Consider the following 14476-nt stretch of genomic DNA (forward strand, 5'->3'; position numbering starts at 1 on the left):
ATATCTAGTTTGATAATTTTCTATTTTCAAAGAAATTATGTCTAAACTGGGGCAGAATGAATAATGACTAATTTCAATAATTTCTCTTTAACTGCATAGTGCATAAATATATTGTGAAGAGAGCCACTCCAGCAGATAGTGAAGAAGCTATTGGGAATATTTTGTGTTGAGTTTTGTTAATTCTACATTATGTGCCATTTTCCCATGATCCTCTTTCAATTTCACCTAGATATTTTTAATTTTTGTTGCATTTCTGATATTTCTGACTTCTAAGGATAGATATTGATGTGTATGAGTCTTTTCTTAAATGTAATTCTGGAGAATTGAAGAGACAAATTTATTTTGTCTTATTCATTTTGCCCTACAAAATCTGTTTTTTATATGTTCATGGAGAATGGAGATAACTTTCTGAAATAGTGTTCAGACTATGTTATAGTTTCTAAATGCATTTAGAGAAGGTCATTTGCTTAGCTGATATAGTTTTTGTAAGTAATGAACATTTGTAAAAAATATATTTTGTTTCAAAGTCAAAATGCAGTCAATCTTACTCAGAGAGAGAGAGAGAGAGAGAGAGGGGGAGAGAGAGAGAGAGAGAGAGAGAGAGAGAGAGAGAGAGAGAGAGAGCGAGAGAGGGAGAGAGAGAGAGAGAGAGAGGGAGAGAGAGAGAGAGAGAGTGTGTGTGTGTGTGTGTGTGTGTGTGATCCTTGCATCCCATTATTTCCTTCTATAGCAAAACCAATTTAAAGTTTGTCATTAAAGTTATAATTTCAAGACATTGTATATTTGTTGCAGAAATCAACTTCAAATTGCTATGTTAAAATTGAAGATGACCTCGAAGTTGACATTTAATACAATTAAAATATATAATTGAAGCTGTATATATTGTTAGATTTCTGGTTTCATACGTAGTTTTAGAAGTGATTCCTATCAATACAAGCAGATCAATATTAAGCTTGTCAAACTTTAGTTACTCTATACTCAATCAAAGAGTTTTATTTATCTAAGGGGGACTTTCAGAACAGCTGTCACACATAAATTGGAATTTCTCTATTTCTTTTGGGATTTGGGAATTTTCCCCATTTAATAGTATCCTTTATTTCAAAATACTATGGATGGGTGTGGGAGGTAGTGGATATTTAAAATTTTTAATCAAATTCCATGTTTTTCAAATGTCTCGTCCCAAACTCATCATGCCTTTGAAATAGTAGTCACCACTAAAATATATGGTAGTTGATTTCATCTTCATTTCTGATCGCATGTAAATCACAAGTTTATCATGAATGCAGACCCCATTTCAGCCAATCAGAGCTCATTGTTCACATGATAAATTTTAGAATTTTCTTTCAGCGATGGGCTTATAAACAGCTGCTTTTAGTGCAAAGAGGCTGAGGAAATTGGGGCCCCATTCATTACAAGGTCCCATGAACTCCTCTCTCATAGCTATTTTCACAGCTTCATACTCAAACCAGCACAATTCTCCTTATAGCTGTTTTCACAGCTCTATACCCAACTCAGAGATGGATGAATTTTTCAAGCAATTTACCTGTTAAATGGCTCAATAATGAATAAATAGATAAATAAATGAGAAATTCAAGTAATGGTAACTCTTGTATGCATGGATACACACACACACATAAATATATATGCATATGAATACACTGTGTTTGTATGCATTCATACATTTGGTTAGCAGTTCTGATGCTGCATTCTCACCTGGTGATTACCCTAGGGATAACCTAAAAATATGAAACTTGAAGTAACAAAACCTAAGAATATGAAACTTGAAGTAACAAAATGCTAAGCTAATCAATATGGTAAATGTTTGATCTATCCAGGTATTGAGTTGTTTTTTGCTTTGTTTTAACTAGATTGTTGCTGAATCTGTTTATTTTGTTTCTTTTTTTTTTTTTTCTTAGTTGAAAATCTGGAAGATTACTGTGCAGCATTTGTTTCTTGTGTGGTGCTGCAAGCTGTTCAGCGCTATGTTCTGGTGGAAATCAAACAAAGGTTGACCAGTATTTCAAATGACACAGGTTAGTAATGGTATCTTGTATCAGGTATCAGCAAATTCTTTTTGTAATGTCCTACTATAATTTTTTTAAACATTGCCCATGGCTCACTTATATATAAAATTTTGTCCTTGGAACCTATAAATTCCAAATATTCACTTTGCAGTAAAATGTTAGTGTTTATATTTATTTATGTAGTTTAACAGTTGTTAATAGTTCTAAGAGAAAAAATGCTTCATTTGTTTTTTAATAAACAAGCAAAGTCAGATCATAACATTCCTTTGCAGACTTAGGTTCTTCTATAATATTCATGGGATAGAGTTGCATAACTGAGGTTTTAAAATTTTGTGTATAAATACCTTTAGAAAGGACAGAAAATATACTTTAGCTTTAAAACTAAAAGTTATTGAAGTTGCTAAGAAGACGAATGTCTGTGTTGTATTTCAGGGAACCTAGTGAAAAACTGAATATCAATCAAACTTCAGACAATACCAAAAAGAAAAAGTGTTTATGGAGATAAACCAATTCATCTAAATAGAAATTAAGTTACTCATACAACCCTCCAAATCCATGCAGAAAAGAAAACAAAGAAGAATGGAATTCCAAATTTTAAAGCAAGCACTGATACACTAGGTTCATGAGCCAGTATGACTTTGGTAGAGAGTTAAGATTGCGCAAAAGTTGCCTGAAGATCTTGGTGATAATTTATCACTGTTTCACCAGTTTATAACCAGAAATTGGAAATAGGAAGGCTACAAGTTATCATGTATTGCGAACATGGACAAAGTGCCTATTTGGCATGTCAAAATACTGAATTGTAAACCAAAATAGAAGAAAAGCAATATTGATGAAAACCACTGGCCATGAGGAAAGTAGGATTGCTTGTATGGCTGATTGTACTAAGTTAAAACCAATAACTGTTTTTTACATAAAACCTTTGCCAAAGGAGAAATTTCCAGGAATTTTTGCCCATGTGTTAGATGGATGAGGGTGAATGTAGAAAATGTATTAAAGAAGTTTGAAATTTATGATCTGGTGAACTACAAAAAAGATGGCTTGCTGATCTGGGATCAGTTTTGAGCACATCAAATGTTGATTAGTCTATGATCACTAAACACTGAAATGGCTGCTTTTCCTAATGGATTTATAAATGTTTTGCAGCCATTAGATGTTATCAGTAAGCCATTTAAGGATAATATGAAAATAAAGTGGAATAACTTGATGCACAATGAACAAAAAAACATACATAAAAAAGCAATATGCGGGCTTCGTTACTGCCTCTGATCTGTGAATGGATTGTTCACAGTTTAGAGAAAAAAGACGTTTTTGATATAGATTGTTGTTTGTATGGGCAGTGGTGGGGGTGTTTCTACATCTTTTATTCATTTTGGCTTTTAAAGCCTGAAGTTATGTTGAATTAGAAATAAAAGTACAGCACTGAAACATTGTGCCTGTGGTGAATGTGATTTTAACTAATCATGAATATGGAAATAATATGGCTGGAGAGTTGTGATATGAAACACACCAGACAGTTAATATTAAATATGCCAAAAAGGTGGTGAGCTGGCAGCATTGTTACCACACCAGTTAAAATGCTTTGAAGTATTTCTCCTGACTTTACGTTCTGAGTTCAAATGTCGTCAAGGTCGACTTTGTCTTCCATCCTTTTGGGATTGATAAAATAAGTCCCAGTTGAACACTATCTCTTCCCCTGAAATTGCTGACTTTGTAACAAAATTTGAAATCAATATTAAATATGCCAGTAGCCAAGCAGCTATCAGCTATGTGCATTTTATTGCAATAAATATACAATATTTATGAGACAAATTGATTTCACTCAAGGAGTCTGTTGAGTGTGATGGATATGACTTATTTATGGTTGTTGTTACATCATCATCATCATCATCGTTTAACGTCCGCTTTCCATGCTAGCATGGGTTGGACGATTTGACTGAGGACTGGTGAAACCGGATGGCAACACCAGGCTCCAGTCTGATTTGGCAGAGTTTCTACAGCTGGATGCCCTTCCTAACGCCAACCACTCAGAGAGTGTAGTGGGTGCTTTTACGTGTCACCCGCACGAAAACGGCCACGCTCGAAATGGTGTCTTTTATGTGCCACCCGCACAAGCCAGTCCAGGGGCACTGGCAACGATCTCGCTCGAAAATCCTACAGGAGCCAGTCAGGCGGTACTGGCAACGGCCACGCTCAAAATGGTGCATCTCATGTGCCACCCGCACAAGAACCAGTCCAGGGGCACTGGCAACGATCTTACTTGGCTTGCCGGGTCTTCTCACGCACAGCCCATTTCCAAAGGTCTCGGTCCGTAGTCATCGCCTCGGTGAGGCCCAATGTACGAAGGTCTTGCCTCACCACCTCAGCCCAGGTCTTCCTGGGCCTACCTCTTCCACGGGTTCCCTCAACTGTTAGGGTGTGGCACTTTTTCACGCAGCTATCCTCCTCCATTCTCACCACATGTCCATACCAGCGCAATCGTCTCTCTTGCACGCCACAACTGATGCTTCTAATGTTCAGCTTTTCTCTCAAGATACTTACACTCTGACGGGTATTCACATTGACATTACACATCCAACGGAGCATACTGGCTTCATTCCTTGCGAGCTTACGTATGTCCTCAGCAGTTACAGCCCATGTTTCACTGCCATGTAGCATGGTTGTAGTAGGATATATTTAGATGTGTAAAATAAGTTTTATTACTATAACTTTTAGTGATTTCTAAAAAAATTCAGTTAGATCATTTAGGCTTTTACTACTGATATAGTATTTTGGATTCTGGCATGAATTTCATTCTCTCAAAATTAGTATCTATGTATTAGTCAACCCTATATATTTAACCTAAAAATTTCAACGTTTACACAAATCTATATGGTAATCACACTTTGAATATAACAGCTAGTAAAAACATCATTATAATACTATGCATATATAAAGATTGTTTTCTAACTTTATCCACTGGGTGTTCATTTAGCAGTACAGTACTTATATATAGATATATATGCATGTGACAGATGCGGCAAAACTGCATGTCAAATGCATGGCTTGATAGCAATAATAATGATATAATCATCTATGATAATCAATTATGCAGCACTAATGATTTTCCCATCTAATGGTGGATGTGGAGCAGAACAATATGACAATAAAAATTTGACTGTCCTTCCACCAATGAATGATTCTTATGGCATACTCTCATTTATCTTTTCAGGATTATTTGTTGCTTTGTTTTAAATAATTTTAAGGTGCACTAATTACTTTTCTGGTACATTTTTTACTTCCAGTGACTGATAAATCTAAACTAGATTTTGAAGATTTATTCCAGCCTTTACCAGAATCAGATTGGATTCCCAATGATCAAATCAACCATTGGGTAATATTCTCTTTTCACCCTTTTACGCTAAAAGAATCAGTTTTTATTTTTTTAACTATTCTGATGCATACTTTCAATATTGTTTATTAAGCTTTAAAAAAAAAACACTCATAAAAAAAATTCATTTTATTGTGGCAGAACATCTAAACAGTTAGAAATAGTATAAGAGCCAAACTATGGAAACTGAATAGTTTTTTCTGCTATTGTTGTGACTCCTGTCAGTCCTGATCAAGTAAATGTCTCATCAAACACCTCCAGTTATAATTACTATCTTTTGTTTTTCATACACAGGGATTTTAGTTCTTTATTGTGTTCTTTCTTTTTTCATATAATTTGAAGGTGACACAACTGCTATTTCTACCAACTAAATGACCATATAGAGAGACCCTATTGGTGTGTAATAAATTTATAGTTTGAGTAGCTAACAGAAGAAAGAGAATCCAAATACAAAACACTTGTTCCAATAGATTAAGTTGCTAAGACTAACTGAAGCTGTTTTAGTTCTTATAAAACTACCAGTTGAAGAGTTGTAGTATGCCTAGTCAGAAGAAAAGTAGCTCTTCTTTGCTCAAACTAATGTAAATAGACAACATTGAAATTTAGTTTACTGCTGAAAGTGTTAGAGATACTGCGTATTATTGTTAGTTGCATTGCTTAGCCCAAATACTTCTATGGATCAAGAGAAAGCAATAAAAAAATTAGTTTAATGTTTCTTTCCTAAAAAGATTTTTATATTGTCAGAAGGCTGACCAGAAGCCTACTTGACATGATAGTTCCTTCTCAATTTGAAAAGTTCATTGACATTCTTAACTGAAACTTGTATTTTGTTATTTATTGAAGTTTATGGTAAAGAGATTTTTGTTTTATTTAAATGCATATTTTAAAATTTTTGTCTAAAGGAATGAATGAAGTTAATTTTGCAAGCAACAAAAAGTTTCTCTTTGTGTGCAAAAAGCAGACTACATGACGCAAGTGCACAGAGAAAAGTGTTACATGATAGTACTCAGTGAATGTTGAAGGACTGTGCAGGTTTGGGAGAAATGAGATGAGTACAAATGTGCCACAATAACTTGCATGTAGTGCTGAGCACAAGTGAGCTGGACATTAAAAGCATCAGACAATGTTTGAGGAGAAAAGAGTGATAAGAACATGTGGTGTGAATTGCAGATAAGAAGTTGTTTTCTACTTGAAATCGCCCTAAGCAAAGCCCATAGGCTTTGCTTATGGGAAGAAAGGTTACGAGAAAAGAAAGGGAGTAGTATTAATGCTACAAAAGGTAAATAAAAAATGGTATTAAAATAATTTATAAAAAATTAAAATGACATACAATAGATGATATAAAAGAACTGATTGCAATAAAATACAGTAAATAAGATGAAAAGAAAGAAATAATAAAATTAAATAAAATTTTTATAAAAGTAGATGTAGTAATGGCCGTGTGGTTATGAAGTTTGCTCTTGAACCACATGGTTAGCAGTTCATTTCCACTGTATGGATGTTATTGACTGATGTCCTCTACTAAAGCCACAGGTTGAGAAATACCTTGTAAGTGAAATTGGTTGATAGAAACTGGAAGAAGACCAGTGTGTGTGTGTGTATGTATATATATATATATATATATATATATATATATATATATATATAGAGAGAGAGAGAGAGAGAGAGAGAGAGAGAGAGTGGGGGATGGATGGATGGATGAATTGAAGTAAAAATGAAAAAGCAAAACATTTGGCATCGCTTGAAACAGACATTTAAATTAGATAGAGAATATAAACATAGAGTCTCTTACAGCTGTTTCTAGAAAAGCCAAGCATGTGGATCATAGTGTTGAGTAAGGATTCTATAAGCTGAGAATTCCATCATCAGACAGGGAAAAGTCAGAGAGATGTAAAAATGAGGGTAGATTCTCAGTCAAGGATACCAGTAAATTCCAGTTTGTCAAAAATGGGGGAAGGATCAAAGTAAGATAGGTATGTGTTACATAGTTCCATGATCAAATAAATAATACAGTTATAGGTAATGTCCATTACGAGTTTCAAATGAGAATGTTCAATGATAATCCATGACAAGGAATAGTGGAAGTTACCAGTTCCAATTTTGAATGTACTATGTATATATGTATGTATAGTGAAGACATTTAGCTTAGTGGTTAAGGTATTCGGCTTCTGATGGTAAGGGTGTGAGTTCAATTCCTGATGACACATTGTGTCCTTGAACAAGACACTCTATTTCACATTGCTTCAATCCACTCAGCTGGCAAAAATAAACAGTACCTGTATTTCAAAGGACCAGCCTTGTTACATTCTGTATCATATTAAATCTCCTGAGAACTACATTAAGAGTAGACATGTCTGTGGAGTGCTCAGCCACTTGCATGATAATTTCACGAGCAGGCTGTTCCATTGATTGGATCAGCTGGAACCCTTGTCAACGTAACTGACAGAGTGCCATATGTATGTATGTGTACATGTGTGTTTGAGTGAGTTCCTTTTTTTCCCCCTTGTCTTCACATATAAACAAAAGCCTTACCATTCATACAGATGTTGGCATTTGCTTGCTGTCCAATTTGAAAGTATATCCAGGCTTCTTGCTAGATTTTGACATGTTGCACACAAACACACAAAACCTTCACTGTTCTTACAAATGGTGTTGTTTGTTTGCAGTCCTCCACAAAAATATGTCTAAGCTGTTCATTATTCAATAGACTGGGTACCTTACTTGGAAACAGGTAAGGGTTTGCATCAGAAAGAGCATCTGGCCTTAAACAATTCTACCTCCAGGTAGTCATGTCTAACTTGTGCAAGCATAAAAAAGTAGGATGTTAAAATGACAACAACACAGATGACAATGGTAATGATGAAGGAGAGGAGAATAAAAATTATGAAAACAACTTTTGCCATATTCCAGGGAGAAAAACTATAAATAGTTAATAGCTTCCGTTATCTAGGTGACCAAGTCAATAGCGGGGGAGGGTGTGCTGAAAGTGTAGCTGCTAGAATAGGAATAGCCTGGGCAAAGTTCAGAGAGCTCGTACCTCTGCTGGTGACAAAGGGCCTCTCTCTCAGAGTAAAAGGCAGACTGTATGACGCATGTGTATGAACAGCCATGCTACATAGCAGTGAAACATGTGCCGTGACTGCTGAAGACGTGTAAGCTCACAAGAAACGAAGCCAGTATGCTCCGATGGATGTATAATGTCAGTGTGCATACTCGACAGAGTGTAAGTACCTTGAGAGAAAAGTTGGACCTAAGAAGCATCAGTTGTGGTGTGCAAGACAGACCCAGGAAGACCTGGGATGAGGTGGTGATGCATGACCTTCGACATTAGGCCTCACCGAGGCAATGACTAGTGACTGGGTCTTTTGGAAATATGCAGTGCATGAGAAGACTCGGCAAGCCAAGTGAGACCATAATCCATGGCCTCTGCCAGCCTACTTATTGGTACCTTTACTTCATTGGACACTAAACTCCGCTTGCGAAGACCTGTTGGGGCAAGTCAAATCGAAATCAAAATTGAACCAAATTCGATGACTGGCACCTGTGCCAGTGGAGCGCTAACAGCACTGTCTGAGCATGATCATTGCCAGAGCAGCTGTCTGGCTTCCATGCCAGTGGCATGTAAATAGCACCATTTGAGCGGGATCATTACCAGCGTCCCCTTAATGGCACTTGTGCCAGTGGCACATGAAAAAAACATCCGATTGAGGTCATTGCCAGTGCCAGTGGCATGTAAAAAACACCATTTTGAGCGTGGCTGTTGCCAGTACCGCCTGACTGGCCCTCACTACACTCTCAGAGTGGTTGGCATTAGGAAGGGCATCCAGCTGTAGAAACTCTGCCAGATCAGATTGGAGCCTGGTGCAGCCATCTGGTTCACCAGTCCTCAGTCAAATTGTCCAACCCATGCTAGCATGGAAAGCGGACGTTAAGCAATGATGATGATGATGAAAGGATCAATAAAAATATTAAAATGAGTAAAATAATTAAATTTTGCCAGCATCAGGTAATGTATTTGTTGATTGCAAAATTAAAGAAATCAATTATTGTGCAGGAAAACAATGGAGACAGTGTGTATTCCGCAATTCAGCTATTCTGAGTAAAAGCTGTGGACATAAAACATGCAGTGAGATATACATTTTTGTGTGCTGATAGGAGAAATTAGCTGTTGTAAAGAACTAAAAGACTTGGAAGAAATGGTAAATTTAGATTTCCTGATATTAGACATACAACACAAGGATAACACAGGGTTGGAGTTAGCTCTGGTGGAGATTTGCTTTCACACCATGCACTTTCTGTCACATGCTTGTGAATTTCAGTGAAAACAATGTTACTCTTGACATGAGAAAAACCTTCTGTGACTTGGGCATGAGAACCTACTGGTTACTCATACATGGGCTACATCCAAGTTTCATCTTTTGCATTTTAAGACCACTGCATAGCAGCATCCATTAACATGATTCTTTCTGACCAACATCCTATCAACTCTGGTATTTATTAAGATTTGATTATATCTTCTGAAGCCCTTATACATGTATGAAACAATTGTAGGTGAATATGTTAAGTAATTAATAAATTAATTTGTATCCATTAGATCTCTGTTTTCTAACTCGATAATGTGTGTGTGTGTGTGTGTGTGCGTGTGCGTGTGCGTGTGTGTGTGTGTGTACATTATGTATGTGTGGATGTGTATGCATTATATATATTTGTGTATGTATGTGTGTATATATACCATTGATCATCTTTCACTTACTTCTAACAGATCGCTGCAACTTTCACTTTACTTTAAAGTTCTAAATACAAACATCATCTACATGCAATTTAGTTTTCATACCAAACTTACACTGATTCTGTATCAATGTGAAAAAATAGACCTTAAAATGATGAATTCACCATGTTTCATAAACTATATTTCTAACATTGTTTAGCATATAATAGCTTTAAAAAAATCATTATGTGTCTTTACACAATTATTGAAAGAAATAAATTATTATAGAATGAAATATGTATTAGAATTGTAAAACTAACTTCACATGTTATGATGCTTCATATTTTCATATTTTTCAGAGCGAGACATCAATTAAAACAATGCATGCATGTCTGGATATCCAGCTGATTATTGAATCTTGCCAGAGAGCTCTAGTTAGTATTCATAAGTCATTGCTAAGTGGCAACAGAGAGGATATGCTGCAGAATAATTCCCAGGCATTTTCTGTAGCCTTAAAATCTAAACCTCAAGTATTCCAACATGATGATGGATTTGTACAATTCTGGGATAAGTTAAATGAGCTTACCCCTGATTATTTAAGAACTTTATCATTAAATAATCAATCATTGATGCCAACAGCAGATGGAAAACGGCGGAAAATGAGTTCCTCCCGTAGAGTGAATGCTAGAGAATATATTGGCAGTTTGTTTATTTCATGTTTGCGCAGAAGGCCAAGGATGGAATCCCGTAAAGATGTGAAATCTTTTTAAAATATCCTGTACCATTACTGTTATAATCTCTTTGAAATGATATTTATTAATATCGAATTAGCTCCTAAAACATTTTCATAACAATTATCAATGTTGGTTGTTCTCATTTTGTGCCAAATTCTAGCAAATAGTGTGACTAACAAATTGGGTGTAAACATGTCTTGTAGTTGGGTTGAAAGAATGAACAGATCATTGTGAATAATTATCTCCTGTAAGTTCATTATAAAATATTGTTGGCTAATTAAGTAAAATTGTTTTAAAAGAAAGATACACTTATATATATGTGAAATTGTTTCAATATTGTTTTAAATATTGGTCTGCAAATTTAAAATATTATGATTTAATACTTCTTTCTTTTAAATTTCCAGTGAGCTGCTTTTTTTTTTTTTTTTTTTTTACATGGAGATTAATTATTACTGTTAATTATAAAAATAGCACAGTGATGATGGGTGGTATAATCAGATGAGATACTTTACTATAACTATTTCAGTACTTCACTGTGCTAGGTTGAAATTCTGCCTAAGTCCACTTTTGCCATTTATCTATTCAAGGTTAATATAAAACCAAATTATGACTCTCGTAGACTACTGGTTTGAAGAGTGGGGGAAGGTTTATGACCCTAAAGATTTTATTTGTGTAGTATATATTAAGTAAATCAGCCTGATAGAATCCATCTCGTCTAATGTATACCTATGCTGAAATTTGAACTCAACAGTGGAAGCATGTCAATTATACAGTGCTCTCCTTGATTTTAGTAGTGTATGGGACCTATTCTTTAATATATCAACTCTCAACCTTTGAGCTTTAGGCTAACACTTCATTGACTCACCTAACTGCAGCTCTACTCAAACTAAATACTAGTGATATACTACTGTTGATTCAGTAAGCTAAATACATACTTAATGCAAAACATCTGTTCTTCCATTTAAAAGAAATTAAAGTTGTAATTAATTTCTGCCAACGAAAGTGATTAATTAAAATACAATATTTCATTTAATTTATTCATTTTACAAAGAACTAATCAATAATACACTGTAACTAATACATTATGTATGTAACACTGTACTACGTTAGATATGTTACACACTAGAATTTACAATAGAATCTGCCTACTATTGCAATCACAACCATTATACAATTAAATGTTTTTTAAAACATGCTTTAAACATTTTGAAATCCCCAACAAAATAATGAACTTATTAAACATACTTTACTTAATACAGTTCTATATTTAAGAGATGAGGAATTATGTACATTATTTACAATTGATGGATATTTGTCCTCATCTTGTTTGTTGTTAACACAACGTTTCGGCTGATATACCCTCCAGCCTTCATGAGGTTTCTTGGGAAATTTCAAACCTGGGTTCTCATTCCTAAGGTATTTTTTGATGTTGTTATTATTGTTATTATTATTATTCAGGTCACTGCCTGGAATCGAACATAGAATCTTGGGGTTAGTAGCCCGCGCTCTTAACCACTACGCCATATGTCTGTGGGCGCATGGACATATGGTGTAGTGGTTAAGAGCGCGGGCTACTAAGCCCAAGATTCCGAGTTCAATTCCAGGCTGTAACCTGAATAATGATAATAATAATAATAATAATAACAACAACAACTACAACATCGAAAAATACCTTAGGAATGAGAACCCAGGTTCGAAATTTTTCCAAGACACCTGATGAAAGCTGGAGGGTATATCAGCCGAAACATGTTAACAAACAAGAGGAGGACAAATATCTGTCAATTGTAAATAATGTAAATAATACTTTACTTACTTGCACATATGTGCAAGTATGTCTGTATATAAGAGCAATGCAATATGTCAGCATATCTGCAATGACTACAGAAACCTTATCATTTACTAAAGTAAACTACAAAAAACAATTAGAATCCTAAATAAGGCAATTAGCAGAAGATATTTCCAGAATATGGGTCTGAAGTACTTGAAAAAAAATGCTATTAAATGATCATAGTTAGTGTCAAAAACTAAAGCAGGATCACATGGAGTAGAAATTATAACTGAAAATAACTAAAAGATTTAGAAATTATAAATAAATGACTAAACAATACAGTGTATGGTGCTTGACTTGGGAATTCAGTATCCATGTCTCATTGCTATGTTGTATCACACTTTTTGCACTTACTTCATACAGTCTACTTTTTATAAAGAAAAAGAAATCCTTTTTACCAGAAGAGTTAACAGCTCCCTTTCTCCCACCTCTTTTATACTCTGGCTAATATATTTTTACTTCAACTAAACCAAATGATAAGCACTGCAAATCAAAGGGAGATGAATGTATGAATGAAATGACTAGAATAATGAAGCAAAACATTTTGTAATGTTATTATTCTTGAAAGAGGAGTGATAGTTATTTATTTTACAAAGAGGACAGATGAAATTAACTCCTGAAATTCAAGTTATCTAAAGATGTAAATAACATTCCAAAGTTTACAGCAGAAGAAACTCTGCAATATATTATTGTTTTTATAATGAGTTATAGTAGAAATATACTTACTCTCTACAAATGATGTCTTCAGGGATAAAAACTGGAGATTATGATGAATGAAACAGCAATCTTTAAAAAATATCTAATGTTTTGAAACTGAATTATTATTGTTATTTGGTTACAAAAAGCTTTATGACACTATTGTTTTTTATTGTTTGCATTCTGTAATTTTCTTCGAATAAAATTTTGTGAGATGTTTGTTAAATATAAAAAGAAACAATAAAAATAAGCAAACATAGTTTGCCTCACTGGAAGTCTCAAGTATTATTATATCAATAGTCTTGTTGTCGATGCATGTTTTCATTCAGACTTTAGTAAAGAATACAGTCAAGAAACAAAAAAGATATATTCATAACAATAACACAACTTTACTTTCCTAATGAATACAGGAGTTTTCCAGTAATTTACAGGAACAGTCTGCCATTTGTTGTAATCTTAGTTAATAATATATATGAAGTACTACTATTAGAAATACAGTTTGTAATAAACTTAAGACTGATTCTACATGAAGAGAAATAAAATGTGATATCTGTTTTTCCCAAATGCATAACTAAAGCAAAATGTTCCACCTGGAATCTGAGCTTCATTGTCTTAATTAGCTAGAATCTTACATTTATTGCTTCAAATGAAAAGAATTAATTCTAGATGCAGAAGAAATCAAGGAAAATACACAGAGGGAAGACGCAGAGTAAATTTTGAATGGAGTTGGAATTACATATAAATATTACAAAAGAATTTAAGAGTTTGAAAAAGTTCTAAAAGGTCACTGCTTCTATCCAGTTGCTTTTGTTCCTCTATATTATAATTCTCTCATAAAATGGTTGTATAGATTATTCCATTTTTTGGTTCTATCACTGCTCACAATGTCATCAACCACCAAATCACAAAATATCTGTCCATTAGATAGAGCTTTCTTCTATATTTGAATACTAAATTGAGGAACAATTTGTTCCTGAATCCTTTGACCAAGGTTAATTGCCCAAACACTTCAGAGGTTTGGATTTATATGAACAGCTATGCTACATAACAGTAAAATTGACTGCTGCTAATTATTTCATTCAACATACCAATATAAATTGTAAAGTGAGTCAAAAA

General features: G+C 34.3%; 1 protein-coding gene across 5 annotated transcripts in view; it reads left to right on the forward strand.

The window, feature by feature from the left end:
* LOC106875670 (uncharacterized) overlaps positions 1-13651 on the forward strand; it is a 29195-nt gene extending 15544 nt beyond the window's left edge. For 3 of the 5 annotated variants that reach the window (XM_014923910.3, XM_014923909.3, XM_089356655.1), the window contains exons 2-4: positions 1917-2033; positions 5309-5397; positions 10462-13651. In XM_014923910.3, coding sequence (XP_014779396.1) covers positions 1917-2033; positions 5309-5397; positions 10462-10872 — 617 coding nt within the window. In that variant the 3' untranslated portion in view covers positions 10873-13651. The remainder of the gene's footprint in view (positions 1-1916; positions 2034-5308; positions 5398-10461) is intronic. The other 2 variants (XR_016242918.1, XR_016242917.1) reach the window with 1 other exon arrangement.
* The last annotated feature ends 825 nt before the right edge of the window (positions 13652-14476 follow it).

Source organism: Octopus bimaculoides, chromosome 8 (assembly GCF_046866305.1).
Source record: "Octopus bimaculoides isolate indiv1 chromosome 8, ASM4686630v1, whole genome shotgun sequence".
NCBI lineage: Eukaryota > Metazoa > Mollusca > Cephalopoda > Octopoda > Octopodidae > Octopus > Octopus bimaculoides.